This window comes from Saimiri boliviensis, chromosome 6 (genome assembly GCF_048565385.1).
Source record: "Saimiri boliviensis isolate mSaiBol1 chromosome 6, mSaiBol1.pri, whole genome shotgun sequence".
In the NCBI taxonomy this organism is placed as follows: Eukaryota; Metazoa; Chordata; class Mammalia; order Primates; family Cebidae; genus Saimiri; species Saimiri boliviensis.
In genome coordinates, this window is record NC_133454.1 from 73,797,896 (window position 1) to 73,824,797 (window position 26,902).

At 40.8% G+C, this 26,902-nt stretch overlaps 2 protein-coding genes across 6 annotated transcripts in view; one reads left to right on the forward strand and one right to left on the reverse strand.

The window, feature by feature from the left end:
• NUP98 (nucleoporin 98 and 96 precursor) overlaps nucleotides 1–26,902 on the reverse strand; it is a 123,264-nt gene that overhangs the window by 71,383 nt on the left and 24,979 nt on the right. The window contains exons 7-12 of one of the 5 annotated variants that reach the window (XM_039470971.2): nucleotides 26,578–26,758; nucleotides 23,717–23,880; nucleotides 21,013–21,150; nucleotides 18,174–18,237; nucleotides 14,268–14,360; nucleotides 7,143–7,283 (exon numbers count right to left, since the gene is read on the reverse strand). In XM_039470971.2, coding sequence (XP_039326905.1) covers nucleotides 7,143–7,283; nucleotides 14,268–14,360; nucleotides 18,174–18,237; nucleotides 21,013–21,150; nucleotides 23,717–23,880; nucleotides 26,578–26,758 — 781 coding nt within the window. Of the gene's footprint in view, nucleotides 1–7,142; nucleotides 7,284–14,267; nucleotides 14,361–18,098; nucleotides 18,238–21,012; nucleotides 21,151–23,716; nucleotides 23,881–26,577; nucleotides 26,759–26,902 lie in introns of all 5 variants that reach the window. The other 4 variants (XM_039470970.2, XM_039470966.2, XM_074400995.1 and 1 more) reach the window with 4 other exon arrangements.
• On the forward strand, nucleotides 1,644–2,306 carry LOC120364619 (large ribosomal subunit protein eL20). The gene has a single exon (XM_039470973.2). It carries the CDS (start codon nucleotides 1,681–1,683, stop codon nucleotides 2,209–2,211), a length of 531 nt encoding a protein of 176 aa, XP_039326907.1. The 5' UTR covers nucleotides 1,644–1,680; the 3' UTR covers nucleotides 2,212–2,306.

The following is a 26,902-nucleotide window of genomic DNA, read 5'->3' on the forward strand; positions in this document are numbered from 1 at the left end:
TTGACTTCTGAAAATACAAACTGGTTTAATTTGTCTAAAGGAAATAATATGACAGTATACAGGGCAAGTACTCTGTGTATGTGTGTGTGTGTGTGTGTCTAAATATATATATACACATACACAATATATGCATGTATATATATGCATTTGCACATACACACACACCCCCACCCAGGCTGGAGTGTAGTGGCACAATCTTGGCTCACTGCAACCTCTGCCTCCGGGCTCAAGTGATCCTCCAACCTCAGCCTCCCAAGTAGCTGGGACTACAAGGGCGAGCCACCACACCTGCAACAGCTAACTTCTTGTGTGTTTTTCTTTGTAGAGATGAGGTTTTGCCATGTTGCCCAGGCTGGTTGTGAACTCCTGAGCCTGAGCTATCTGCCCACTTTGGCCTCCCAAACTGCTGAGATTACAGGAGTCAGCCACCACAACTGACCTATATTTTTTTAACCTAACAATTTTAATCATGAAAATTTAACTCTAGGACTTAAACTAGAAAGAAAATGAAAAAAAATAGTCCTAAGTGTTCACTACACATTATATACAATAGTCAAGAAACGTAAACAACCTATATATCCAATATTAAGTTAATAGTTGTAGGCCAGGTGTGGTGGCTCACACCTGTAATCCCAGCACTATGGGAGGCCGTGGCAAGTGGATCACTTGAGGTCAGGAGTTCAAAACCAGCCTGGCCAACATGGTAAATTCCCACCTCTACTAAAAATACAAAAAATTAGCTGGGCATGGAAGAACATATCTATAATCCCAGCTACTTGGAAGGCTAAGGCAGAAGAATGGCTGGAACCCAGGAGATGGAGGTTGTAGTGAGCTAAGATCACACCACTATACTCCAGCCTGTGTAAAAGAGCAAGACTCTGTCTAAAAAAAAAAAAAAAAAAGCAAAAATATGACATATCAACATAGTCACTTAGTAGTTATTAAAAATTATAGGCTGGCTCCAATGGCTCACGCCTGCAATTCTAGCACTTTGGGAAGTTGAGGCAGGCAAATTGCCTATGCTCAGGAGTTGGAGACTAGCTTGGACAACACGGCAAAACCCTATCTCTATTTAAAATACAAAAAAATTAGCTGGGAATGGACGTGCGCACCTGTAGTCCCAGTTACTCGGGAGGTTGAAGCAGAAGAATCGCTTGAACCCAGGAGGCAGAGGTTGCAGTGAGCCGATATCATGCCACTGCACTCCAGCCTGGGCAACAGAGCAAGACTCTATCTCAAAACAAAACAAAACAGCAACAATAATTTGTTTCATTGTGAAAGTATGAAATTATTTTTGATGCATTAAATGAAATTTCCAGAATAAAAATACGTGTACACTAAGGCTACAGAGGAAGGCAAATTACAAACAAAAATGTGGTGGTGTTTTTTTTTTCCCCAAACCCAGGTGTCTTCCTGAAGAAAATGGTTACGTTATCCTTATAAGTTTATTATTTACATTTAACATTCAAATAATATAAAGTGAAAGAAAACAAAAACTCAAGTCAGTCTAATTTTCTCTCAACGTATAAGAATATTTGTTATCAGTTGCAGAGAATTTAGGGAGCAGACATAAGCAACAATGAAAACTATTCACCATCTTCCATTATACCATGTTAAGAAATAAGAAAAAAGCAAAACCGACTTCCTTTTGCGGGTGGCGGCGAGTGCGGAGAGAATGTCATGAAGGCTTCGGGCACACTACGAGAGTACAAGGTGGTGGGTCGCTGCCTGCCCACCCCCAAATGCCACACACCGCCCCTCTATCGCATGCGAATCTTTGCGCCTAATCACGTCGTCGCCAAGTCCCGCTTCTGGTACTTCGTGTCTCAGTTGAAGAAGATGAAGAAGTCTTCAGGGGAGATTGTCTACTGTGGGCAGGTGTTCGAGAAGTCCCCCCTTCGGGTGAAGAACTTCGGTATCTGGCTGCGCTATGACTCCCGGAGCGGCACCCACAACATGTACCGGGAATACCGGGACTTGACCACCGCGGGCGCTGTCACCCAGTGCTACCGAGACATGGGCGCCCGGCACCGCGCCCGGGCCCACTCCATCCAGATCATGAAAGTGGAGGAGATCGCAGCCAGCAAGTGCCGCCGCCCGGCCGTCAAGCAGTTCCACGACTCTAAGATCAAGTTCCCGCTGCCCCACCGCGTCCTGCGCCGTCAGCACAAGCCACGCTTCACCACCAAGAGGCCCAACACCTTCTTCTAGGTGTGGGACCCTCGTCCGAGTGTGCCCCGAATAAACTCAGGAACGCCCCGGTAAAAAAAAAAAAAAAAAAAAAGAAAAGAAAGAAAAAAGCAAAACCACTACAGTATATCCTGACTGATGAAGAAGCCTCTTTGCAAGATAAAATCTCTTTCCAAAAATAAAGATCAAAACTCAAATCATACTAAAGTCATTTTACAGACAAAAATACTACCTTTTTTCCCTTATAAACATCTGTAAATAAAGTTACTGCCAAAATAGAACGCAATAATCCACAGTAAAGGAGTGACATAAAACACTCTGAAAATTCTTACAATCTTGTGGGGAGGGGGAAGGGGGACAGGCGGTATGGAGAACAAAAGCAGTAATAGCAAAAAAAACCCAGAACAGGCTGCTATAGGTAATTTAATGAAAAAGAAGTAGAGCTACCTTAGTCAAAGGTTTCTTAAAACTGATGTATTCAATAAACCCTAAAATATCGTATATTGATGTTGATATTTAATGAGACAGGACACGTTTGCTCAGGATTTCAAACCAAGAGATATCAATTTAAAGAGCATATAGTAAATCATCTGCATTCAGAAACCCAATTTAAGTACAAAAAATACACAAAATCACCCAATACTACAGATTTTTTTTTTTTTTGGTACACAGTACTACAGATTAACAGCATACTGTTATTTGGGGACTATGCAAGGAAGGAGATTCAAGAAAAATTTTAGAATTCCAAACTTCACTGGTCATTTTGCTACTGGACAGGCAATTTACTCATTTAAAAAACTGACCTGGCCGGGCGCGGTGGCTCAAGCCTGTAATCCCAGCACTTTGGGAGGCCGAGGCGGGTGGATCACAAGGTCGAGAGATCGAGACCAACCTGGTCAACATGGTGAAACCCCGTCTCTACTAAAAATACAAAAAAATTAGCTGGGCATGGTGGCGCATGCCTATAATCCCAGCTACTCAGGAGGCTGAGGCAGGAGAATTGCCTGAACCCAGGAGGCGGAGGTTGCGGTGAGCCGAGATCGCGCCATTGCACTCCAGCCTGGGTAACAAGAGCGAAACTCCGTCTCACAAAAAAAAAAAAAAAAAAAAAAAAACTGACCTGTATTAATTGATCCCATCACTACCTGGGTGTGCTCAAAAAAACCAAAAACTTACTGTAACAAACCCAAACACAATTAAGAAAGTATATGAGCATAATCTTATTTTTGTATGAATAAATATAAATTTTGTGTTAAATGTAGTATTTAAAAACAAAGATTAGAGAGTATCTTGATAGGTTAGCAAAGACAAGAAAACAAGCAAGTACTAGTTAAGCAACTACTGGTATTATATTTAATCCTGGTCAAAATAATTTGAAAACTTTCCAAAGAACCAAATTCCCAAGAAAATTTCACAAGAAAAGATTCCAAAGAACTAAATCATGACCAAATGATTAAAGAAATAGAAGTATAAACACTAAGTCTGCTGATGAAACATAAGAATCTAATGATACTTTATACAGAAGAAAGCCAGTGGGTTACCACAAATAAACTATACTAGTGTGAGGCACGATGGCTCACACCTGTAATCTCAGCACTTTGAAAGGCTGAAGCAGGCAGATCACTTCATTTCAGGTCAGGGATTCAAGACCAGCCTGGTCAACATGGTAAAGCCCCATCTCTACTAGAAATATAATAATTAGCCAGACATGGTGGCACACATCTGTAGTTCCAGCTACTTGGGAGACTGAGGCAGGAGAATTGCCTGAGGTGGAGGCTGCAGTGAGCCAAGATTGTGCCACTGAACTCCAGCCTGAGTGACAAAATGAGACTCCTCTCAAAAAAAGAAAAAGAAATTATACTAGACTGGTTTTGTTTAGCTTTAGGAGATAGAAGTAGAAACACTAAGTGGAAATTCTATGGAGGCAGGATTTGGTTTGTAAACAATCAGGACAGAACAACAGACTGTGCTGCCTATAAGGAAGCTACCATAACTGAGGGTTTTAAAGACAAGATAGACTCACATAGTTCTAAAGTACCTTCAGCTAAGATTCTATAATACAAAGATGTACATTCTAGTAAATACAATTACCTTTAAACGGGCAGTAATGTTAAGGCAAGCAACTTTAATATTAACTAAATTCTTGTGTCAGTAACTGTTAATTCGCTTTGGAGAAAGAGATGGATTATTAAAAAGCAGTCTATACAAGTAAAAATGGCACATTATGGTAATTTATCCTACCTCCTTCTACTAAAACCAAGTTAATGAGATTTTTTTTTTTTTTTTTGAGACAGAGTCACACTCTGTGGCTCAGGCTGGAGTGCAGTGGCTTGATCTCAACTCACTGCAACCTCCACCTCCCCGGGTCAAGCAATTCTACTGCCTCACCTGGGATTACAGGCGCCTGCTATTATGTCCAGCTATTTTTGGTATTTTTTCTTGGCAAGGCTGGTCAAACTCCTGTCCTCAGGTGATCTGCCCGCCTAGGCCTACCAAAGTGCTGGGATTATAAGTGTTAGCCACCTGCCTGGCCTATTTTTAATGATAAAGCTGAGTATAAAGTTTGCACAGAGATCAATGAAAATTCTAATTCACCCCCCTTCTCTCCAAAGATCTTATTAAAATCTATGGCTAAAAAACATTAAAATTTATTTATAAACCAACGATGACAAAGAATGGGAAGGTGGTAAATGAACAGACGAGAAAATATGACAAATTTCTAGGGGGAAGATGTGAACAGAGGAGTGATCAAGCAGGATAGAGGAAACAACAGCTTAGAGTACACTCAATAGCAATTATAGCTGACCCTTGAACACAAGTTTGAACTGTGTGGATCCACTGATGTGTGAATTTCCTCCTCTGCCACCTGAGAGAGCAAGACCAACCCCTTCAACCTCCTCATGATGTTCTTTTCTTTTCTTTCTTTCTTTTTTTTTTTTTTTAAGACGAAGTTTTGTTCCTGTTGCCCAGGCTGGAGTGCAACAACTCAATCTCGGCTTACCGCAACCCCCACCTCCTGGGTTTAAGCGATTCTCCTGCCTTGGCCTCCTGAGTAGTTGGGATTACAGGCATGCACCACCATGCCCAACTAATTTTATATTTTTAGTAAAGACAGGGTTTCTCATTTTGGTCAGGCTGGTCTCGAACTCCCAACCTCAGCTGATCTGCCCACCTAGGCCTCCCAAAGCACTGGGATTACCAGTGTGAGCCACGGTATCCAGCCTGCCTCATGATTTTCTTAATAATATTTTCTTTTCTTCAGCTTAATTTATAGCAAGAATATAGTAGGTTCTACATATAATATACATAATGTGTATTAACTGACTGTGTTATCAATAAAGCTTGGGAATCAAAGACTATTTGTAAATTTTCTACAGTGTGGGGGTCAGCACCCTTAACATCCATGTTGTTCAAGAGTCAATTAGTATGATCAAATGAAGCATATCTACTTTGGAGAATCCCAGAAGTCTACGGACTTGGGAGTACTAGGTTTGAAGTAGAATTGAAAACAGAAGAAAGAATTAATGGAAGTCTAAGACAAGTACAGTGGTTCATGCCTATAATCCCAGCACTATGGGAGGTCAAGGCGGAGTACGGCTTGAGGTCAGGAGTTAGGGACTGGCCTGGCAAATGGTGAAACCTTATCTCTACTAAAAGTACAAAAGTTAGCCAGGCACAGTGACATGGGCCTGTAATCCCAGCTACTCAGGAGGCTAAGAAACGAGAATTACTTCAACCTGGGAGGTGAAAGTTGCAGTGAGCTGACACTGAGATCGCACCATTGCGCTCAGTCTGGAGGAAGGAAGAGAAGGGAAAGGGAGGAGGGAGGAGGGAGGAGGGAGGAGGGAGGAGGGAGGAAGGAAGAGGGAGGAGGGAGGGGAAGTGGGAAGGGGGAGGGGGAGGGGACAAAAGGAAAGGAAGAAAGATGAGAACTGACTGGGCACAGTGGCTTATACCTGTAATCCTAACACTCTGGAAGGCTGAGGTGGATGGACCACCTGAAGTCAGGAGTTCAAGGGCAGACAGGCCAACATGGCAAAACCCCATCTCTACTAAAATTACAAAAATTCAATGGGCGTGGTGGCAGGTGCCTATAATTCCACCTTCTTGGGAGGCTGAAGCATGAGAATCGCTTAAACCTGGGAGGCAGAGGCTGCAGTGAGCAGAGGTTGAGTCACTGCACTCTAGCCTGGGGAACAGAGCAAAACTCTCCAATAAAAGAAAAAAGATGGGAAAAGAAATAAGGGTAATAGAAGCATAGGGAAGGGTACTAATATCCTCATTTGACAAAGACTCAAGAAACACTATCACCTAGTTTGACAGAATAAGAAAAATATGTAAGCATGTAGCTTAAATGTGCAAAGGTTTCTCAAAATGTGACACATGTATCACGATGGTATGAAAGATTAATTTAGTGATACAGAAATATTATCTATCTATCTATCTATTCTATTTATCTCAGTTACTCTATTTATGCCAGGTGATAATCAGTTTTTCACTTCCTGTGAAACATAATTTTCGTTAAAAAGCTATTTAAATTAAAAAGTTAATTTCCTTAGGTTCAAAATAAATAAAATACAGTCTATTTAGTAAACATAATTATATTGTAAGATGTCTGAGCTCAATTCTTATCTACCATAACAGGTTACATTTACTTAGATTTAATAAACCAAAAAACAGCAATATAAGCACATTATTTAACAATATGAACAACATTATATATCAGATGAATTAAAAACAGTAACAAAAGTGGTTTGAGAGAGAAGACCTAGGAGCAGGGAAACCAGAGTTGGTCAGGATCTCTTAATAAGCCCTTCTTTACTACACAACTGTTTAATGACCTGCATGTATGCAATGCCTTGGCAGGAATGGAACAGGGGTCGGATGAAAAATCAGGTCAGCAACTATTAGCAAAAAATTAAGTAAAGCCTTCTAAAGTGACTGACACTTACCTACTGGGACCTGGGGGGCTCCAAAGCCCAAAGTGGCTGTCGTAGTATTAAATCCAGGGGCCCCAAAGGCTCCTGTACCAAGAGGCCCTCCAATCTTAGGTTGGCTGTTCCCAAACAAAGATGCCTGTCCAGCACCAAGAGCTATGGAGACAAGAGGAAAGAAAAAGCACCAAAGAAGATCCTTTCAATGTTGTGCCGGAGGTCAGTTACTTAAAAATATAATACATTTGGAAACTTCATAATGACCACTCATTTCAACAAAGGGGTGAATATTAAGTACTACTATAGGTCAAGCACTGGGCTCAGTACATTATACACATCATAGGTAAAACACTTAAACTTCTATGTGCTTCAGTTTCCTCAACTATAACATGACGTAATATACTGCTTAGACATTTATCCTAAGATTAAAATGAATAAAAAAATAAAGCATTTAGAAAAGACAGGTACATACTATAAGCTCATCAAAATTAGCTATTATGTCTGATGTAGAAACTATTATTCCCATTTAACAGAGAAGAAAACTAAGGCTTTAGTAATTAGCATATCACAATGTTGTAAATGAGACAAATGGGGTTCAAACGTAGGTGTATTTGACAACCAGAGCTCTTAGCTGTTACTCTGTATTCTTAAAACTCAGTATTTGCAAATCAAAATACTCAACTAACACAATCATGTCATCTTTCTTACTGACATACACTTTAAACTATAGAAAACTAAATCCAACATATCTTCTTTCACTAATACAATAGTTTCAATTATACCATCTCATGAAAACTACTTTATCTAGACAAACTTGTTTTACAAAAAGCTCAACGTCTTCCGGTGAGGTTACTAAACAGACTCAAATTTCAGTATGAACCAGAGTGGCTGGACTAAGAACTTGTTTTCACCAGGGAGAAATCCATTGCAGAAACTCGTATAGTTGAATTTTCCTTAAGGACCTTCTTGTTGGCAGTGATTTTAGAAATGTAAAATGGGGGAGAATATGGTAAATACAAGTTATTGGCATTATTTTTTTAAAAATCTATTCCATTTCACACCGTATTTCCCCCAAATTACTGGCAATTTATTAAGACCTAAAGTTCCTATTTAAAAAAAAAGAGAAGGCCAGGCACGGTGGCTCAAGCCTGTAATCCTGGCACTTTGGGAGGCCGAGGCAGGTGGATCACGAGGTCAAGAGATCGAGACCATCCTGGTCAACATGGTGAAACCCCATCTCTACTAAAAATACAAAATTAATTAGCTGGGCATGGTGGCGCACGCCTGTAATCCCAGCTACTCAGGACTCTGAGGCAGGAGAATTGCCTGAACCCAAGAGGCAGGGGTTGCAGTGAACCGAGACGGTGCCATTGCACTCCAGCCTGGGTAACAAGAGCAAAACAACAACAACAACAACAACGTAGCTATAAAAGTATTTTTACCTCAAAAAGTACAGCTTTGGGACAAGGAATAGTACTTTTAAAGTTCGAAATTATTAGTAATGCAAGTTCTAAGAAATACTAAAATTGTAATACTTCCTCAAAGGAAATGGTTTACAGCACAAATTACAGAATTTTTTATTTTCTGGTAGGCTAATATCTCCTTGCCTCCAAACGAAAACTTAGGTGAAACTCAAATATATAAAATAAGTGAAAAATTCTGCTCTGAATATGTATTGCCCTCACCTTTACAGCATCCCTGGATGACGACCCATGGATCAGTCTAAAATCACTGTACTGTATTTCAATAATCCACAGAATAATAAAAAAAAGGCACTGTGAGGTTCAGATTGTCTATAAAGGGATTATCATAAAATGACCTGACTACAGATTGTTGCAATTTATCAATGGAAAAATAGGTATTTTATCCTAATCTGCCTTGTTTTATGCACAAATGGCTTTTTACATTTAATGAAAGAAGTAATAGTCCACAATTTGAGAGACTTTCTGTGTGATGTTGTGTGACATAATAAAGTTCTGGTAATTTGTCAAGATAGAAAAAATGTGCTATATTTATGATTAGCTGTAGCAGTTGTAAAGAAGCCACATGCGGGACAAAATGGTAATAGCAGCCTTAGAAACTCCAAAGATCAAGAAAAAATTGAAAATGATTATTTTTCTTTTGAGATATTCCAATAAATGTTAGAATTTAAATTTATCTGAGGCATCTATTAGCACCAGATTGATTTTTCTATGTGTCTCTTAGTATTACAATCAACTTTACTACACGAACCCATTACTTCAAGTAAAACCTGTAGAACTAAGGTTTTTTATTATTATTACTAAGTAACCAAGACAACGGTGTGCACTTGATAGTGCTAATTATAGTGAATATCACTATAAAACAAGAAATTGTTACGTCCATGAGTTAATGAATGTTTCTTAGTCTCAACATATGGGGCAAGAGAAAATCACATGCCAAGGGACAATATAAAACTTTTTATACTAAATTGGTTTCTTAATTCTAAGCATATAAAAAATTCTTACGTATGATACATCAACTACTCATCATTAAGTACCCAAAACCCCAGTGATAGGACATACCCAAAGGCCCTGTTACAGGAGGCCTGAGTTTGAATCTCCATCACTGAAAATAAGAAGCTACAGGGAAACACCCACTTAGCTAATGCCTCCGAAAAATATAGCCCAAAGATACAGTGCTAGTCTGCTTGTTAAACCATGAAATACAGAGTTCAGGAATATGGGTGTTTATATGTAAATCTCATGAAATGTTCCTCTCAAAGCCAAGAGCCTGCTTTAGCAGATGTGATCACCAGGGAACTGCAACAGTATGTATGCTTAGTGACTCACAATTCTCCTTTTCCTACATGATATGCTGCTGTGCTGCTAAGGTTAGGGGTGTAAAATTCTTAACTGATTGTATTCATCTTTTAGTTTATAGGACAGGCATGTATAAGGAATCTACAACAGCAACCACAAATGCAATTTGCTCACTGTGAGAGAAGCGTTGAAGGAAACAGAATATATTAAAATAAAACGGGATATTACATTATTGTAGAAAAAGAAAAGCATCAGAAAAAAAGGGTTACAGAATCTTGGAATACGGGGGAAGACACTGCTAATAATAATCTAAAAGACCCAGGAGCCAAAGAGAAAGTAATGCTGATCACATAAAAATAAAACTTCGGGCTGGGGGTGTTGGCTCACGCCTGTAATCCCAGGACTTTGGAAGGCCGAAGCAGGAGGATCACAAGGTCAGGAGTTTGAGACTAGCTGGACCAACACGGTGAAACCTGGTTTCTACTGAAAATACAAATATTAGCTGGGCGTGGTGTGTACTTGTAATTAAAGCTACTCAGGAGGCTGAGGCAGAAGAATTGCCTCAACCCAGGAAGCAGAAATTACAGTGAGCTGAGATCATACCACTACACTCCAGCCTGAGCGACAGAGCAAGACTCCATCTTGGAAAAAAAAAAAAAATACAAAACAAAACTTGCAGCCAGGTGCGGTGGCTCACACCTCTAATCCCAGCACTCTGGGAAGCTGATGCAGGTGGATCACCAGAGGTCAGGAGTGTCAGACCAGCCTGATGAATATAGTGAAACCCCGTCTCTACTGAAAACACAAAATTAGCTGGCTGTGGTGACAAATGCCTGTAATCCAGCTACCTGTGAAGCTGAGGCAGACAATCAGTTGAAACCAGGAGGCAGAGGTTGCAGTGAGCTTAGATTGTGCCAGTGCACTGCAGCCTGGACAACAAGAGCAAAACTTCGTCTCAAAAAAGTAAAAAAGGCCAGGCACGGTGGCTCAAGCCTGTAATCCCAGGACTTTGGGAGGCCGAGGCGGGTGGATCACAAGGTCAAGAGATTGAGACCATCCTGGTCAACTTGGTGAAACCCCGTCTCTACTAAAAATACAAAAAATTAGCTGGGCATGAGGGCTCGTGCCTGTAATCCCAGCTACTCAGGAGGCTGAGGCAGGAGAATTGCCTGAACCCAGGAGGTGGAGGTTGCGGTGAGCCGAGATCGCGCCATTGCATTCCAGCCTGGGTAACAAGAGCGAAACTCCGTCTCAAAAAAAAAAAAAAAAAAAAAGTAAAAAAGAAGAAAAGCCTTCCTTAATTTACCCATACCAAAGCTATTTTCCTACAGGGCTAGAAGAAAACATTATTTGATTGCAGATTATATCATCTGCGTATGTTTATGAATCACACCATACAAAAAAAATCAGAGCTTTTTTTCTTGCGAAATTTATGTGGTAGAAGTTGGATAAGTTGAAAAGCTCAAATGAAATTCTTTCTGGGGCATAAGGGGGACTTTTCATTTAAAAAAATTCTATTATATAACCAAAAAGAGTTAATATCAAAAAAATATATATCCACAATACACAAAGCTTCCTTAAAAATAAAGATCTCAAGTTAGTCGTAGATGCTGGAAAAAAAAAAGAAACAATAATCCAATATTATGAACAGAGAACTTAAAGACTCAAATGGCAAATAAAAAAACACAAAGGTATTCACCTTTGACAGTAATCAGTGAAGTGCAAATTCGATTTATCAATTTCTACTACCATGTATGCAAAGACAAAAAAACTCAACACAATATGTAAAGGGTGTAGAAAAATGGGCATTTTATACATAACACAAACTGGCATTGTTTCTGGAAGGCAAATTAGCAAAATCAACCAAAATCTGAAATATGCATATCTTCCAATACTGCAATTCAAATTTGCTGTATCACTGACGTATCAATCCTACAATAACACTTAACACATAGAAAACTATGTAACAAAAATCTTCACTGAAGGCTTTGCCAACACCATCAAATAACTCAAGTGTCCATCAATAGGAGAAATGTTAAATAAATGGTACATGTATGATGTGTGTAAATCACGTATATATGAAGGAATACTCGGTTTTTTTTTAGGGGAAAAGAGTTTCATTCCCATTGCCCAGTCTGGAATGCAGTGGCTTGACTTACTATGCTCAGGTGATTCTCCAATCTCAGCCTCCCAAATAGCTAGGACTACAGTTGCACACCACCACGCCCAGCTAACTTTTTGCATTTTTAGTAGAGACAAGGTCTCCCTATGTTGCCCAGGCTGGTCTTAAACGCCCAGGCTCAGGCAACTCACCTACCTTAGCTTCCCAAAGAGCTGAGATTACAGGCATAAGCCACCTCATCCAGCTCTCGCTTTTAAAAATGAAACCGATCTGTAGGTACTGACCAAAAGAAACAAAAAAAACCGGTAATACTATGTGAAATGAAAATACAAGTCACAGAACACTATGTAAGATAGTGCTTTGAAATATTTTTGCCACAGCACATGCTATAAAAGCACTGAGACTCAAAACACATAAACACAGCTAAAACAAAGTTTCATAAAAGGATATTAACCTTAATATTAAAAATGATTTTTTTTTTTTTTTTGGAGACGGAGTTTCGCCCTTGTTACCCGGGCTGGAGTGCAATGGCGCGACCTCGGCTCACCGCAACCTCTGCCTCCTGGGTTCAGGCAATTCTCCTGCCTCAGCCTCCCGAGTAGCTGGGATTACAGGCACGTGCCACCACGCCCAGCTGATTTTTTGTATTTTTAGTAGAGATGGGGTTTCACCATGTTGACCAGGATGGTCTCGATCTCTCGACCTCGTGATCCACCCGCCTCGGCCTCCCAAAGTGCTGGGATTACAGGCTTGAGCCACCGCGCGAATATTAAAAATGATTTTTTAAAAGACAGTCTCGCCAGGCGCAGTGGCTCAAGCCTGTAATCCCAGCACTTTGGGAGGCCGAGGTTGGGGGATCATAAGGCACGAATTCAAGACCAGCCCGGCCAACATAGTGAAACCCTGCCCCTACTAAAAATAAAAAAATTAGCTGGGCGTGGTGGCACACACCTGTAGACCCAGCTACTTGGGAGGCTGAGGCAGGAGATTTGCTTGAACCCAGAGGTGGAGGCTACTGTGAGCCAAGATCGGGAGGCTGAGGCAGGAGAATCACTTGAACTCAGGAGGTGGAGGCTGCTGTGAGCCAAGATCACACCACTGCACCCCAGCCTAGGGGATAAAGCAAGACAGTCTCAACACACACACACACACCCATAGTACAGAGGTTCCATTAAGAAGGAAATGACAGCTAGGTGCAGTGGCTCACGCCTGTAATCCCAGCTACTTGAAACCAGCCTGACCGATATGGTGAAACCTGGTCTCTACTAAAAATACAAAAACCAGCTGGGCATGATGGTGCATGCCTGTAATCCCAGCTACTCCAGAGGCTGAGGCAGGAGAAGCGTTTCAACCCGGGAGATGGACAATGCAGTGAGCTGACAACATTGTACCACTGTATTCCAGCCTGGGAACAGAGTTAGACTCCATCTCAAAAAAAAAAAAAGGAGGAGGAGGAGGATATGACAGATGAATGCTCAGATGATGGAAGCAAAATCAAAACAAAACAAAATAGATAACTGGACAGTGGAAGCAGAGACTAAGGAAATGGTCTGCAACTAAATGACCATGCCTGCAATCAAATGAATTGGAAAAAGTAGGCAAAACTGCATGTTTAAACAACCTTGTTTTAACTGTACATGCTAAAACACTTATATATTTTACAACCATCATCACCCTCCAACTGTTTAAAAACAGCTGGGCAAGTAGAAGGATCAGTATCTTCAAAGACCCTGAAAAATAGTTGTTAACACTAGGAATCAGGGAAAAGGGGTGACATTGGTCTATATGACAATAGAACTAAATGAAAGGTATGCAAAGACCTTGCAAAGGATAATTTATTACTTTCGGCAGCATGTGCTCTTACTGCTCTGCACTTCTGTTAGGGCTTACTTGATAAAGAGTTTAAAATCTTAAATCCCTGTTACAAAAGTAACATGGGGAAACTGAAAGTTAATGTCCTCATGACAATTCTCACATTAAATACTAAACATCCCAAACAGGCCAGGACTATTAGAGGACATTTTGTAGAAAATGGAACATACAGCTTCTAAGACAACCGTGCCAACATTTTAAAGCCTGTTAAAGCCATAACTGCTGAGAATGTTTTACAAATCCAATTGTAAAAATGAAAAGCTAGAATTCTTAATTCCAGCAATATGATCAAACAGATCTCTCTCAAGTTCCAGCAACTAGAAAGTCAAGTTGCGTCACTGTCTACATCTCATGGTACCAGCTTCTTACCTGTTCCAAATCCTGCACCAAGCCCAGTTCCAAGAGTACCAGGTGCTGGTTTACTTCCAAAAATACTATTCCCACTGGTATTTGTGCCAAAACCTAGGAAGACAAAAGAATGAGTGGATTTTACTTTTAATATAACTCTCAATTTCCTCTATAAAGGGAAGTTTAACACAAAGCAGTCTGACTCTAAGTTGTGAACCTTTCAGTTAATATTTAGGACTCCTAACTTGTAGGTTAATTTAACTTTTTAAAAAACAATTTCATACCTGCAAACAAGTCTTCATATTTACTTAATTATATTTCAGCCTTGATATATCAATTCAAAGGCTGGGCACGGTGGCTTATGCCTGGAATCCCAAACACTTTGGGAGGCCAAGGCAGCATCACCTGAGGTCAGGAGTACAAGATCAACCTAGCCAACTCGGTGAAATGCCGTCTATACAAAAATACAAAAAAAAATTAGCCTAGTCGGGTACATTGGCTCAAGCCTGTAATCCCAGCACTTGGGAGGCCGAGGCGGGCGGATCACAAGGTCAAGAGATTGAGACCATCCTGGTCAACATGGTGAAACCTCGTCTCTATTAAAAAACACAAAAAATTAGCTGAGCATGGTGGCGCATTCCTGTAATCCCAACTACTCGGGAGGCTGAGGCCAGAGAATTGCCTGAACCGAGGAGGCAGAGGTTGCGGTGAGCTGAGATCGCGCCATTGCACTCCAGCCTGGGTAACAAGAGTGAAACTCCGTGTCAAAAAAAAAAAAAAAAAAAAAATTAGCCTGTAATCCCAGCTACTTGAGAGGCTGAGGTGGGAGAATGGCTTGAACCTGGGAGGCAGAGGTTGCAGTAAGCCTAGATCAGGTCACTGCACTCCAGCCTGGCAACACAGCAAGACTCTGTTACAAAAACAAAAATAAATAAATAAAATTAAAAACTATCAATCCCATACAGGATAATACAAATAGCCAAGCAAAGTGTGCTTGAGCTTTGGGAACATTTCCTCTGTAAGGGCCAAAGTGTTCCACGGATGTTTCATGTTTATTTAGAAGAAAAAATCACTTCCCCCAATTTGCACATAAAAGAATTGGCTGGGTGTGGTGGCTCATGCCTGTAATCCAAGCACTTTGGTAGGCTGAGGCAGGCAGATCATCCGAGGTCAGGAGTTCGAGACCAGCCTGGCCAACACGGTGAAACCCCGTCTCTACTAAAAATACAAAATTAGTCAGGCATGATGACGCATGCCTGCAATCCCAGCTACTTGGGAGGCTGAGGCAGGAGAAATCACTTAAACCTGGGAGACGGAGGTTGCAGTGAGCCAGGATCATGCCACTGCACTCTAGCTTGAGCAAGAGTGAGGATGTTTAAAAAATAAAAATAAAAATAAAAATAAAATAATCAACAAAGATACTTTAACTGAACCTAAAGGTCCCTGCTAAGAAAAAAATTTCCTACAAAACTCTATATACTAGCTTTTATTTTGAATAGATGGGCCTGGCATGGATAGTAACATGTGGCTGACTGTACATGAGAAGTCTCCTTCACTATGATCCACCATTTAGACAAAGTCCTATGATTCTCCTTTAAAATCCACAGGTATCAGCCAGGTACAGTGGCTCACAACTGTAATCCCAGCACTTTGGGAGGCCAAGGTGGGCAGATCACTGGAGGTCACAAGTTTAAGACGAGCATGGCCAACATGGAGAAACCCCATTTGCACTAAAAATACAAAAATTAGCAGGGACAGAATCCCAACTACTCGGGAGGCTGAAGCAGAATAATCGCTTGAACCCAGGAGGCAGAGGCTGCAGTGAGCCAAGATCACACCAGTGCACTCCAGCCTAGGCAACACAGCGAGATTCCATCTCAAAAAAAAAAAAAAAAAAGAAATCCGTTAAGTATCAAACAAAGATCCTATTCTGTACTGCTGCCATTACTTTTCTTGTGTTCACATATGTTCACAAAGTTTCATTATTCCTTCTGGAGCTAAATATCAACAAAACAATTAATGATTATGTCATTAATCTCTTATAAGAGAAAATAAAATCAACTGTTAGCCAGAAAACCCTGTTTGTAAAACATAGGAAGTCATTTAAAAATCATGGAGCAGCCGGGCACGGTGGCTCAAGCCTGTAATCCCAGCACTTTGGGAGGCTGAGGCGGGTGGATCACGAGGTCGAGAGATCAAGACCATCCTGGTCAACATGGTGAAACCCCGTCTCTACTAAAAATACAAAAAACTAGCTGGGCGTGGTGGCGCGTGCCTGTAATCCTAGCTACTCAGGAGGCTGAGGCAGGAGAATTGCCTGAGCCCAGGAGGCGGAGGTTGCGGTGAGCCGAGATCGCGCCATTGCACTCCAGCCTGGGTAACAAGAGCGAAACTCCGTCTCAAAAAAAAAAACAAAACAAAAAAACAAAACAAAAAAAAAAAAGAAAAGAAAAGAAAAGAGATCTTACAGCCCAATAAGCAGCAGAAAACAAGATACTTGTGAACTACCTCAAAACCACAGGAGGGAAATAAATCCCAACGTACACTATTTATACCACACATTTCCTCAGATTCTAACTGACAAGTTTATCAACTTGTAAAATTCAATTTTACAAATTAAAATTAAAAAGACAATGCAAATTCAGCACACAAGTTAGGGAAGAAACTCAGATAAAGATAACATCTTTTATTTTTCTATCACTGAACGTGACTATATTCACAAACCAAAAAAACCGCTAAGCAAATCATTTGAGCTCAGGAATTCAAGACCAGCCTGGCCAACATGGTGAAACCCCATCTCTACTACAAACACAAAAATCAGCTGGGCCCAGTGGTGCATGCCTGTAATCCCAGCTACTCGATAAGACTGAGGCAGGAGAGTCGCTCGAACCCAGGAGGCAGAAGTTGCAGTGAGCTGAGATTGTGCCACTGCACTCCAGCCTAGGTGACAGAGCGAGACTACATCTCAAAAAATGAAAAGAGGGAAGGGGAAGGGAAAATATTAATTTCATCTTCCATAAAACTGGTTTAAATTTTCCTAGCATATCTCTAAGACAGGTTAAGATTTTCAAAATTATTGTTCAATCTTTTCTGTATTTTCCAGACTTTTAACAATGAATATGCATACAATGAACATACACTGAAAAATTTTGAAAACAGCCAAAAAGAAACTACTGAATAATCCCCTAAATCAGAAAGGTTTCAATTTTCTTCTATTATTTTTCTTATTTTATTTTTTTTTTAGAGACCTGCTTTCACTATGGTGCTAGGCCGGAATGCAGTGGCAATTCACAACTGTGATCATAGCACGTTGCAGGGCCTTAAACTCCTAAGTGATCCTCCTGACTTAACCTCCATAATAGCTGGGACTACAGGTGCTCACCACGATGTGTGGCCCATTTCAACTTTCAATAAGAATAACCACACCAGGCACAAGGGCTCACACCTGTAATCTCAGCACTTTGGGAGGCTGAGACAATATAAAGACCCTGTCTCTACCAAGAAAACACAGAACACAACAAACCAACAACAAAAAAATAAGAATACTCAACTCTTGTATACCACCACGTGTTTGAAACTTGGCCTCATGCAATATGTTACTCAACCAAATGTGTTTCCTTTATGGTTTCTCAGCTATTGCTGAGGTAATTCAAAGTAAATGAAAGGCAATTTACATGCCTACTAATTATCTCAAGCCATATCCACGACTTTAAATCTTTCCCTCTGGTACCTCACATCAAGCCACAGCTTACCTGAGAATTTTTAAATATTTCCAATCATATGAATCAGGAGAATAATGTGTGGTATGGTCAGTGTAACTTTAAGAGAGCCAAACCTGCTTTTTATATGTACCAAAATTAGAAGTGTTTGTATTGGTTCCTAAAGTCAGGGTTGGTTTGTTACCAAAGAGCCCGCCACTGGTTGTACCAAATGAAGGTGCACTGGTTGTGCTGCTTCCAAATGTAGTAAGCTTGTTATTGCCAAACAGGGTCTAAAAAGAATAAAATACAGGAAAAATTTAAATAGTATTAAGACACACATCAAACTAAATACAGGTTACCTCAGGTATACTTGACTGGGTAAGGGGTAGGAGAAAAATGTCTTAACTTTTATTTAAAAAGTAGAAAAGCTGGGCGCGGTGGCTCATGCCTGTAATCTCAGCACTTTGGGAGGCCGAGGCAGGTGGATCACGAGGTCAAGAGATTGAGACCATCCTGGTCAACATGGTGAAACCCCGTCTCTACTAAAAATACAAAAAATCAGATGGGCGTGGTGGTGCGTGCCTGTAATCCCAGCTACTCGGGAGGCTGAGGCAGGAGAACTGCCTGAACCCAGCAGGAGGCGGAGGTTGCAGTGAGCCAAGATTGCACCATTGCACTGCAGCCTGGGTAACAAGAGTGATATTCCATCTCAAAAAAAAAAAAAAAAAAAGGTAGAAGGTGAATAAGGGCTATCAAAAAAATAATCTGAGCAAGATTAACTTTATAAACACAGACTACTCCTAGCCTGAAAAGTCAATGGTAACCCCTCAGGATTATCACTGAGAAATACAATGAATCCAATGAAACAGGACTTCAGTGTTTTTACCTGTTAAGAGAAATGTAGCAAATATTTACTTTGCCAGAAGAAATCATTACAAGAAAAAGCTACAACATGGATGAACTATGAAAACACTAAACTATGTAAAAGACACCAGTCACAAAAAGACCACATATTATGATTTCATTTACATGAAGCGTTCAAAATAGCTAAATCCGTAGAGAAAAAGTAGGCTTAAGATGATTAGGAAAATCAGGAGTGACTGCCAATGAGTATGGCATTTCTTTTTGGCATAATGAGTACGTTCTAAAATTAAATATGGTGATAGCGGCACATTTTGTCAAAACTACCGTACAGGTTAAAGAGATCAATTGTATGGCATGTGGACTACATATCAATAATCTGTCACTAAAAAGTACTAGAAGCTGGGAACAGAAGCTGACTCCTGTAATCCCAGCACTTTGGGAGGCTGAGGAGGGAGAATCATTTGAGGTCAGGGGTTAACAAGCTGGTCAACATGGCAAAAACCCCACCTCTACTAAAAATACAAAAATTAGCCGGATATGTTGGCACACGCCTGTAATTCTCAGCTACTTGAGAGGCTGAGGCACAAGAATCGCTTGAGCCTGGGAGGCAGAGGTTGCAGTGAGCCAAGACTGTGTCACTGCAGTACAGTCTGAACAAGAGAACAAAACTTGGTCTCAAAAGTAACAAAAAAGTACTCGACTGTCTTGAAGCATTATACAATTTTCTCAACTTCTCACCTCAAATATCTGTCCAAAGTTTAAAAAAAGAAAAGAGAAACTTCAATCTCCATGAAAAAGGACTGCATGTTTTAGGGACTTTGTGTTCCCTTTTTTTTGAGACAAAGTTTTGCTCTTCTTGTTTAGGACAGAGTACAATGGCGCAATCTTGGCTCACTGCAACCTCCACCTCCTGGGTTCAAGCAATTCTCTTGCCTCAGTATCTCAAGTAGCTGGTATCACAGGTGCCCAATAGCATGCCTGGCTAATTTTTTTTTTTTTTTTTTTTTTTTTGTATTTTTAGTAGAGATAGGGGTTCACCATGTTGGCCAGGCTGGTCTCAGACACCTGACCTTAGGTGATCCACCCACCTTGGTCTCCCAAAGTGCTCGGATTACAGGCGTGATCCACTATGCCTGGCCCTTTTTTCTTTTTAACCTATTCACAATAGCAAGTTCAAAGCTCTTATAATACCATGGGTACCTCAACAATTTTAACAACTTGATGAACCCCAAAAACATTTAATTCCCAAATAGCATGCCAATTTATCACCTACAACAGAGGGAAGAACTAGGAATTAAAAATTATCTGATTCAGGCTGGGCGCGGTGGCTCAAGCCTGTAATCCCAGCACTTTGGGAGGCCGAGGCAGGTGGATCACGAGGTCGAGAGATCGAGACCATCCCGGTCAACATCAAAAATTAGCTGTGCATGGTGGCACGTGCCTGTAATCCCAGCTACTCGGGAGGCTGAGGCAGGAGAATTGCCTGAACCCAGGAGGCAGAGGTTGCGGTGAGCCGAGATCGTGCCATTGCACTCCAGCCTGGGTAACAAGAGCGAAACTCCGTCTCAAAAAAAAAAAATTATCTGATTCAAACAAAGCAAAAAAATTCCAATTTAGACCCAACAATTTAACCAACTGCTATCAGAAGTATGATGTACATAAGCACTGAGGCAAAGAAACTTTATAAAGGAAAAAACTGGCCAGGCGCAGTGGCTGGTGCCTGTAATCCCAGCACTCTGGGAGGCCGAGGTGGTTGGATCACGAGGTCAGGAGTTGGAGACCAGCCTGACCAATATGGTGAAACCTCCGCCTCTACTAAAAATAGAAAAATTAGCTGGGCATGGTGGCGTGCGCCCGTAATCCCAGCTACGCAGGAGGCTGAGGCAGGAGAATCGCTTGAATCCAGGAGGCGGAGGTTGCGGTGAGCTGAGATCAAGCCACTGCACTCCAGCCTGGGCGAAAAAAGCAAGACTCTCTCTCAAAAAAAGTAAAGAATTTACTAATTGAAAACAAACCTGAAGTTTACCTGAAATTTTATTTTATATCAAATAGCTTTTAGTTGTTCTCAAAATCAAATCATATATTAGGCTGGTACAATAATAAACCCAATAAAAATACTTGCAAGACAACAAATCCTTCTAAGAAATTCCTTTAACAAATTTACACTCATCTTCAAATTACAGTCAACTGTAAAAACCTACCGAACCAACAGCACCAAATCCAGTATTTGTCTGCCCAAAGAGACCTGTTCCTGTTCCAAATGCGGTCCCAGTGCTGGTGTTTGTAGCTGTCCCAAAAAGACCTCCAGGCTGCGAGGCTTGGGTTACTCCAAATAAACCCTGCAAAAAAGTTTATACAAATTAAAAGATATCCTATGATAGTTTCCTTAAGGAGTCTCAGATTAACAAAAAAGTTACCTTTTTTTTCAAGCTTATATGACAGATACTAATAATTTATATAGATGATTTCCTTCAAAATAACCCTGAAAAGCAGAAAGTATATTTTCTGAAAGAATGTAAAGCTCAGAGCATTTTAAAACTTACCCAAGATGGCACAACTCCTTAGTAGTAGAACCAGAAATTCAAACCTACATTTAAGTCCCTGTTCTTCCTAGGATGATGAACTCCAAGGTCTTAGGTATCTATTAAATAAGACTTTAACTCCTGTGCTCTAAGAGATGTCAGGGTTGCAACACTGAAAGCAAAATGGTACGACTGGGTGCTTTGTTTTCAAAGATTTAGGTAAAAAAAAAAAAAAAAAAAAAAACTAATCAATATCAAGCTGTGGAGTGACCTTAGAATTAAGTAACCAAAAATAATCAGCTGAAAATAAATCAACAGTGACAGGGGTAGAAGTGTTATGTTAAAAAGCCTTAATTCCTTTTTTAATTTTTTTTTTGAGATGGAGTTTAGTTCTGTCATCCAGGCTAAAGTACAGGGCACAATCTCGGCTTACAATAGCATTCGCCTCCCAGGTTCAAGGGACACTCCTGCCTCAGCCTCCCAAGTAGCTGGGATTACAGGGGAACATCACCACGCACAGCTGAATTTTGCATTTTTAGTAGAAATGAGATTTCACCATGTCCCCAGGTTGTCCTCAAACTCCTGACCTCACGTGATCCACCCACCTCTGTCTCCTAAAATGCTGGGATTACAGGCATAAGCCACAGCACCCGGCCAGAAGTCTTAATTCTAAATGAGAAACTATACTCATTTCCAATGAGCAGTCTGTATCATCCAATGTTTAACAATATATTTTACTTATGCATTAATAAAGAAAATATATTGTGCTAATAGACTTGCTGAACAGGGAATTCACTGTGCTATTTTTAAGTGTTTTATTGAGGGCCGGGTACGGTGGCTCAAGCCTGTAATCCCAGCACTTTGGGAGGCCAAGGCGGGTCAATCACAAGGTCAAGAGATCGAGACCATCCCAGTCAACATGGTGAAACCCTGTCTCTACTAAAAATACAAAACATTAGCTGGGCATGGTGGTGCGTGCCTGTAATCCCAGCTACTCAGGAGGCTGAGGCAGGAGAATTGCCTGAACCCGGGAGGCGGAGGTTGCAGTGAGCCGAGTTCATGCCGAGCCGAGTTTGCGCCATTGCACTCCAGCCTGGGTAACAAGAGCGAAACTCCATCTCAAAAAAAGAGTTTTATTGAGACATAATTCACACACCATAATATTGACTCATTTACAGTGCACTATTCAATGATGTTTTGCGTGTTCAGAGTTGTGCAACCAAGCCCACTATCTAAATTTTTAACACCCCCACAAGAAATCTCAGACCCAACAGCAATTTTTAGTAGAGATGGGGTTTTACCATGTTGGCCAGGCTGGTCTTAAAACTCCTGACCTCAAGTGATCTGCTCATCTCAGTCTCCCAAAGTGCTGTGATTACAGGCAAGAGCCACTGCACTTGGCCAAAACATTTTATATGCTACTGAAATCAGTCTTCTAGTATTTTGAAGATTTTTGGGTGCAACTATACTTTTTTATTTTTTGAGATGAAGTCTTGCTCTGTTGCCCAGGTTGGAGTGCAGTGGAGCGATCTTGGCTTACTGCAACCTCCACCTCCCCGGGGGTTCAAGTTATTCTTGTGCCTTAGCCTCCCAAGTAGCTTAGATTACAGGAACTCACTATTGTGCCTGGCTAAGTTTTCTATTTTTAGCCAAAGATGGGGTTTGACCATGTTGGCCAGGCTCGTCTTGAACTCCTGACCTCAAGTGATCTGCCCACCTTGGTCTCCCAAAGTGCTGGGATTACAGGCTCGAGCTACCATGCCAAGCCCATACTTGTTTTTTAATCAGTAAAGGTATCTCTAATTTTAAGACTAGGTAAATTCCAAGTTCTGATCAATTACTCATACATCACTTCGTCCTTTTTTTATACTTCCCTAAAAAAGGTCCCTAGAAATAACCTAGTGACAACCATGAGGACCTTCTCTTTGGAAACAGTATGGCTTTAAGTTTTAGGTCTATCTTTGAGAAAAAACGAAAAAAAAAAAACAAGATTTCTTTGTATGACTCTACGTAACGGAATGAGCTGAAAGTTCCCTTTTTTCCCATTGTTGGCTATATTCTAAAATACAGCCAGTAATGAGTATTTTCTTCTACATCCTATAGAATGGCTGCAGTCAATTTTCCAAGGTAGAGCTGCAAGAGGGCCAAGTTCAGCCCACTAGGTGGTTCCTAGGCCTCAACAGCATCTCAACAAGTAGAGTAGAGCCCAGGCTAGAATCTAGGTCTTAATTATACCAAGGCTTTGTTCTGTTCCCTTCATTAAATACCCTCAACTCTTAAGATCTGCAGTAGAGGTAGAATTTGGTAGTTTGACATGATTAGAAGCCTCATTACTTAACTTTACAAATAAGAACCAGATGTAAATAAGGGTCTGTGTCCTTACCATGGTGTTGGTGCTTGGCTGTCCTATGGTGCTGGTATTACCAAAGGAAAAGCCAGTGTTCTGGGTGGTAGTGGCCTGGGCAAATGGTTTGCTGAAGAGACTGGTAGTCTGCTGATTCTGCTGGCCAAAGAGACCACCCGGATTTGTTCCAAATCCAGTTGTACCTTTTAGGAAAAAAATAAATAATAATTTTAAAAAAACTAAAATACAAAAGCTCACATCATCCAGTTATTGCAATAGTCTTATGTTATCTACTACCCTTCATTCATTACTCAATAACCTTTTCATTTTCCATCCTTCTTCTAACTATATTTAAACTTTAGTTTCTGTAATAACCCCAAGAAGCCTAACAAGGCTAAATGATCTTCCCTTATAAGCCCACAGCTTCCTTCTATTTTACTGGGAATATGCTAAAGATTATATAGATACTATATTAAAAGTCAGCATGTGTATTTTACCCTTGCTAGTCTAAGTTACTGAAAACAAAGATTTCTTCTATAAATGAATATATCCAACCCAGAGTCTGATATCTAATAATGAATATGGGCCAGGCACAGTGGCTCACATCTGTAATAACATTTTGAGAGGCCAAGGTAGGAGGATCTCTTGAGGCTAGGAATTCCTGAACAGCCTGGGCAACACAGTGGGACCCTAACTCAACAAAAAAATATAAAAATTAGCCAGGCATAATGGCCTGTGCCTACAGTCTTAGCTACTTGGGAGGCTGAGGTGAGAGTATGGTTTGAGCATGGGAGTTTGAGGCTGTGGGGAGCTGTGATGAAGCCACTGCACAAAAACATGGGTGACAGAGCTTGAGTGTCCTCCAACCCCCAATAAACAAACAAAACAAAACTATGAAACATAAGTCAGGCAGAATGGCGGGAATATCACACGGGCCCAAGCATTTAAGGCTGCAGTGAACTGCGATGGCTCCATTGCACTCCAGCCTATTCAAGAGTGGGGCTCTGTCTCAAAAATAAAGATTAAGGAAAAAAAAAAAAAAGAATGCATGCTAAATCAAATCATGGAATATCAAGATTGAAAAGCACATTAGGCTAGACATGGTGGCTCAAATGCAATCTCACTATTTTGGGAGGCCGAAGCAGGCAGACTGCTTGAGGCCAGGAGTTCGAAATCAGCCTGGCCGACATGGCAAAACCCTGTCTCTACTAAAAATACAAAAATCAGCCGATGCGGGGTGCAGTAGCTCACACCTATAATCCTAGCACTCTGGAAGGCCAAGGTGAGCGGATCATAAGAGGTCATGAGTTTTGAGACCAGCTTGGCCTACATAGTGAGATTCCTACTCTACTAAAAATACAAAAAAATCAGCCAGGGATGGTGGTGGGCACCTGTAATCCCAGCTCCTTGGGGGGCTGGGGCATGAGAATCACTTGAACCCAGGAGGTGGAGGTTGAACTACACTCCAGCCTGGGCGACAGAGCAAGACTCTGTCTAAAAAATAAATAAATAAAAAATAAGTTAAAAAAAAAAAAATTAGCCAGGTATGGTGGCGGATGCCTGTGGGGTGGCTGAGGTAAAAGAATCACCTGAGCCCAGGAAGTCAGGGATGCAGTGAGCCGTGATCACACCACTGCATTCCAGTCCGGGGAACAGAAGTAAGACTCTAAGACCTTGCCTCAAAACAAACAAACAAACAAACAAACATAAGAAAGGCCAAACATTACTTAAATATGTATTTTTGTGTGTGTATGTACATCTCCTTAGAAGGCTATGAAAAGCTGTAATTTTTGCTTTTCTCTACAGAGGCAAACTGGTAGCTGCAGAAAGGGTTTATAACCTCTGGTTAGTTTTTTGTATTTTATGAACTTTGTACCATATATGTGTATTACTTTTGCAAAAGTAGTATTTTTATAAAGTAAATCAGTCATCATCTTGAATTCCTCTCTTACATCCCACATTAAATCCCATCACTTCTATAATCAAAATAGGTTCAGAAAATCATCTTTTTTCTTCTCTTTTTCTTTTTTTGAGATGGAGTTTCGCTCTGTCACCCAAGCTGGAATGCAATGGTGTAATCTCGGACCACTGCAACCTCCACCTCCCAGGTTCAAGAGATTCTCCCGCCTCAGCCTCCCAAGTAGCTGGGATTACAGGTGCTTGTCTTCACACCTGGCTAGTTTTTTTATTTTTAGTAGACACTGGGTTTCGCCACGTTGGCCAAGTTGGTCTTGAACTCCTGACCTCAAGTGACCCCCCCTGCCTCGGCCTCCCAAAGTGCTGGGATTAGAGGCGAGAGCCACCATACTTGGCCTCTTTTCCATCCTTGTCCAAGCCACTAACACTTCTCATGTTGATGGAGCAATAGCTTTCTAAGCAATCTGTTTCTACTCTTACAATCTACTCTCAATATAGACTGCAGAATCATCTTTCACTCATAATCACATTACTTGTCTTTCAAAACAACTCTCAAGACTTCCCAAATCAAATAAAAATTCAATTCTTGATACCAGTCTACAAAGTCGTATAAAATATGTCCCTTATATCCCCCAGTACTTTCCCTTGCCCCCTCTTCAAATGGCAAAAACTCAAGAGTTTTTAGACTCAGTTTTCACTAGCTGGAATGTTCTTCTCCCCAGAAATCTGTACAACTTGCTCCTTCATCTTCTTCAGATACATCACTGCTCAAATATCACCTTCTCATGTGAAGCACTCCTCAGTCATCGTCATCTTAAACTGTATTTCTCCCTTTCTCCACATACATCCAGGCACTCCTCCCTATTCCTATGGTATCCCTAAATTACTATTTTTCTCCACAGCCCTTATCCCAAAATGGCAACTATGTTTTAGTTTTAGTTATCTGTCTCTCAATATAATCTAATACGATATCAAGTGCTTACTAGTTCCAAAGGCAGTTTTGTTCTGACCATATGCAAAGCCTGAATTAGTGGTGGAGGAGCTGAAGAGTCCTGTTGCACTGGAAGTGGCTGGAGAAGACCCAAACAAGCCAGTCGTGGTACCTGCTCCCACCTGGTTCTGTGGGCCTTTCCTGTTAGCCTGATAATCCTCTAAGCGAAGTTCCTGAAGGGAGGGAAAACATATTTCTAATCTTAATATGTAGGTTAAAATAATTACTTAGAAGACTAAAGACTTGAATTTAGTATGCAAGTTCTATGTTCACATAGGAATCATGAGTAAAAAAAAGAAAACTAAGGAATGACCTTA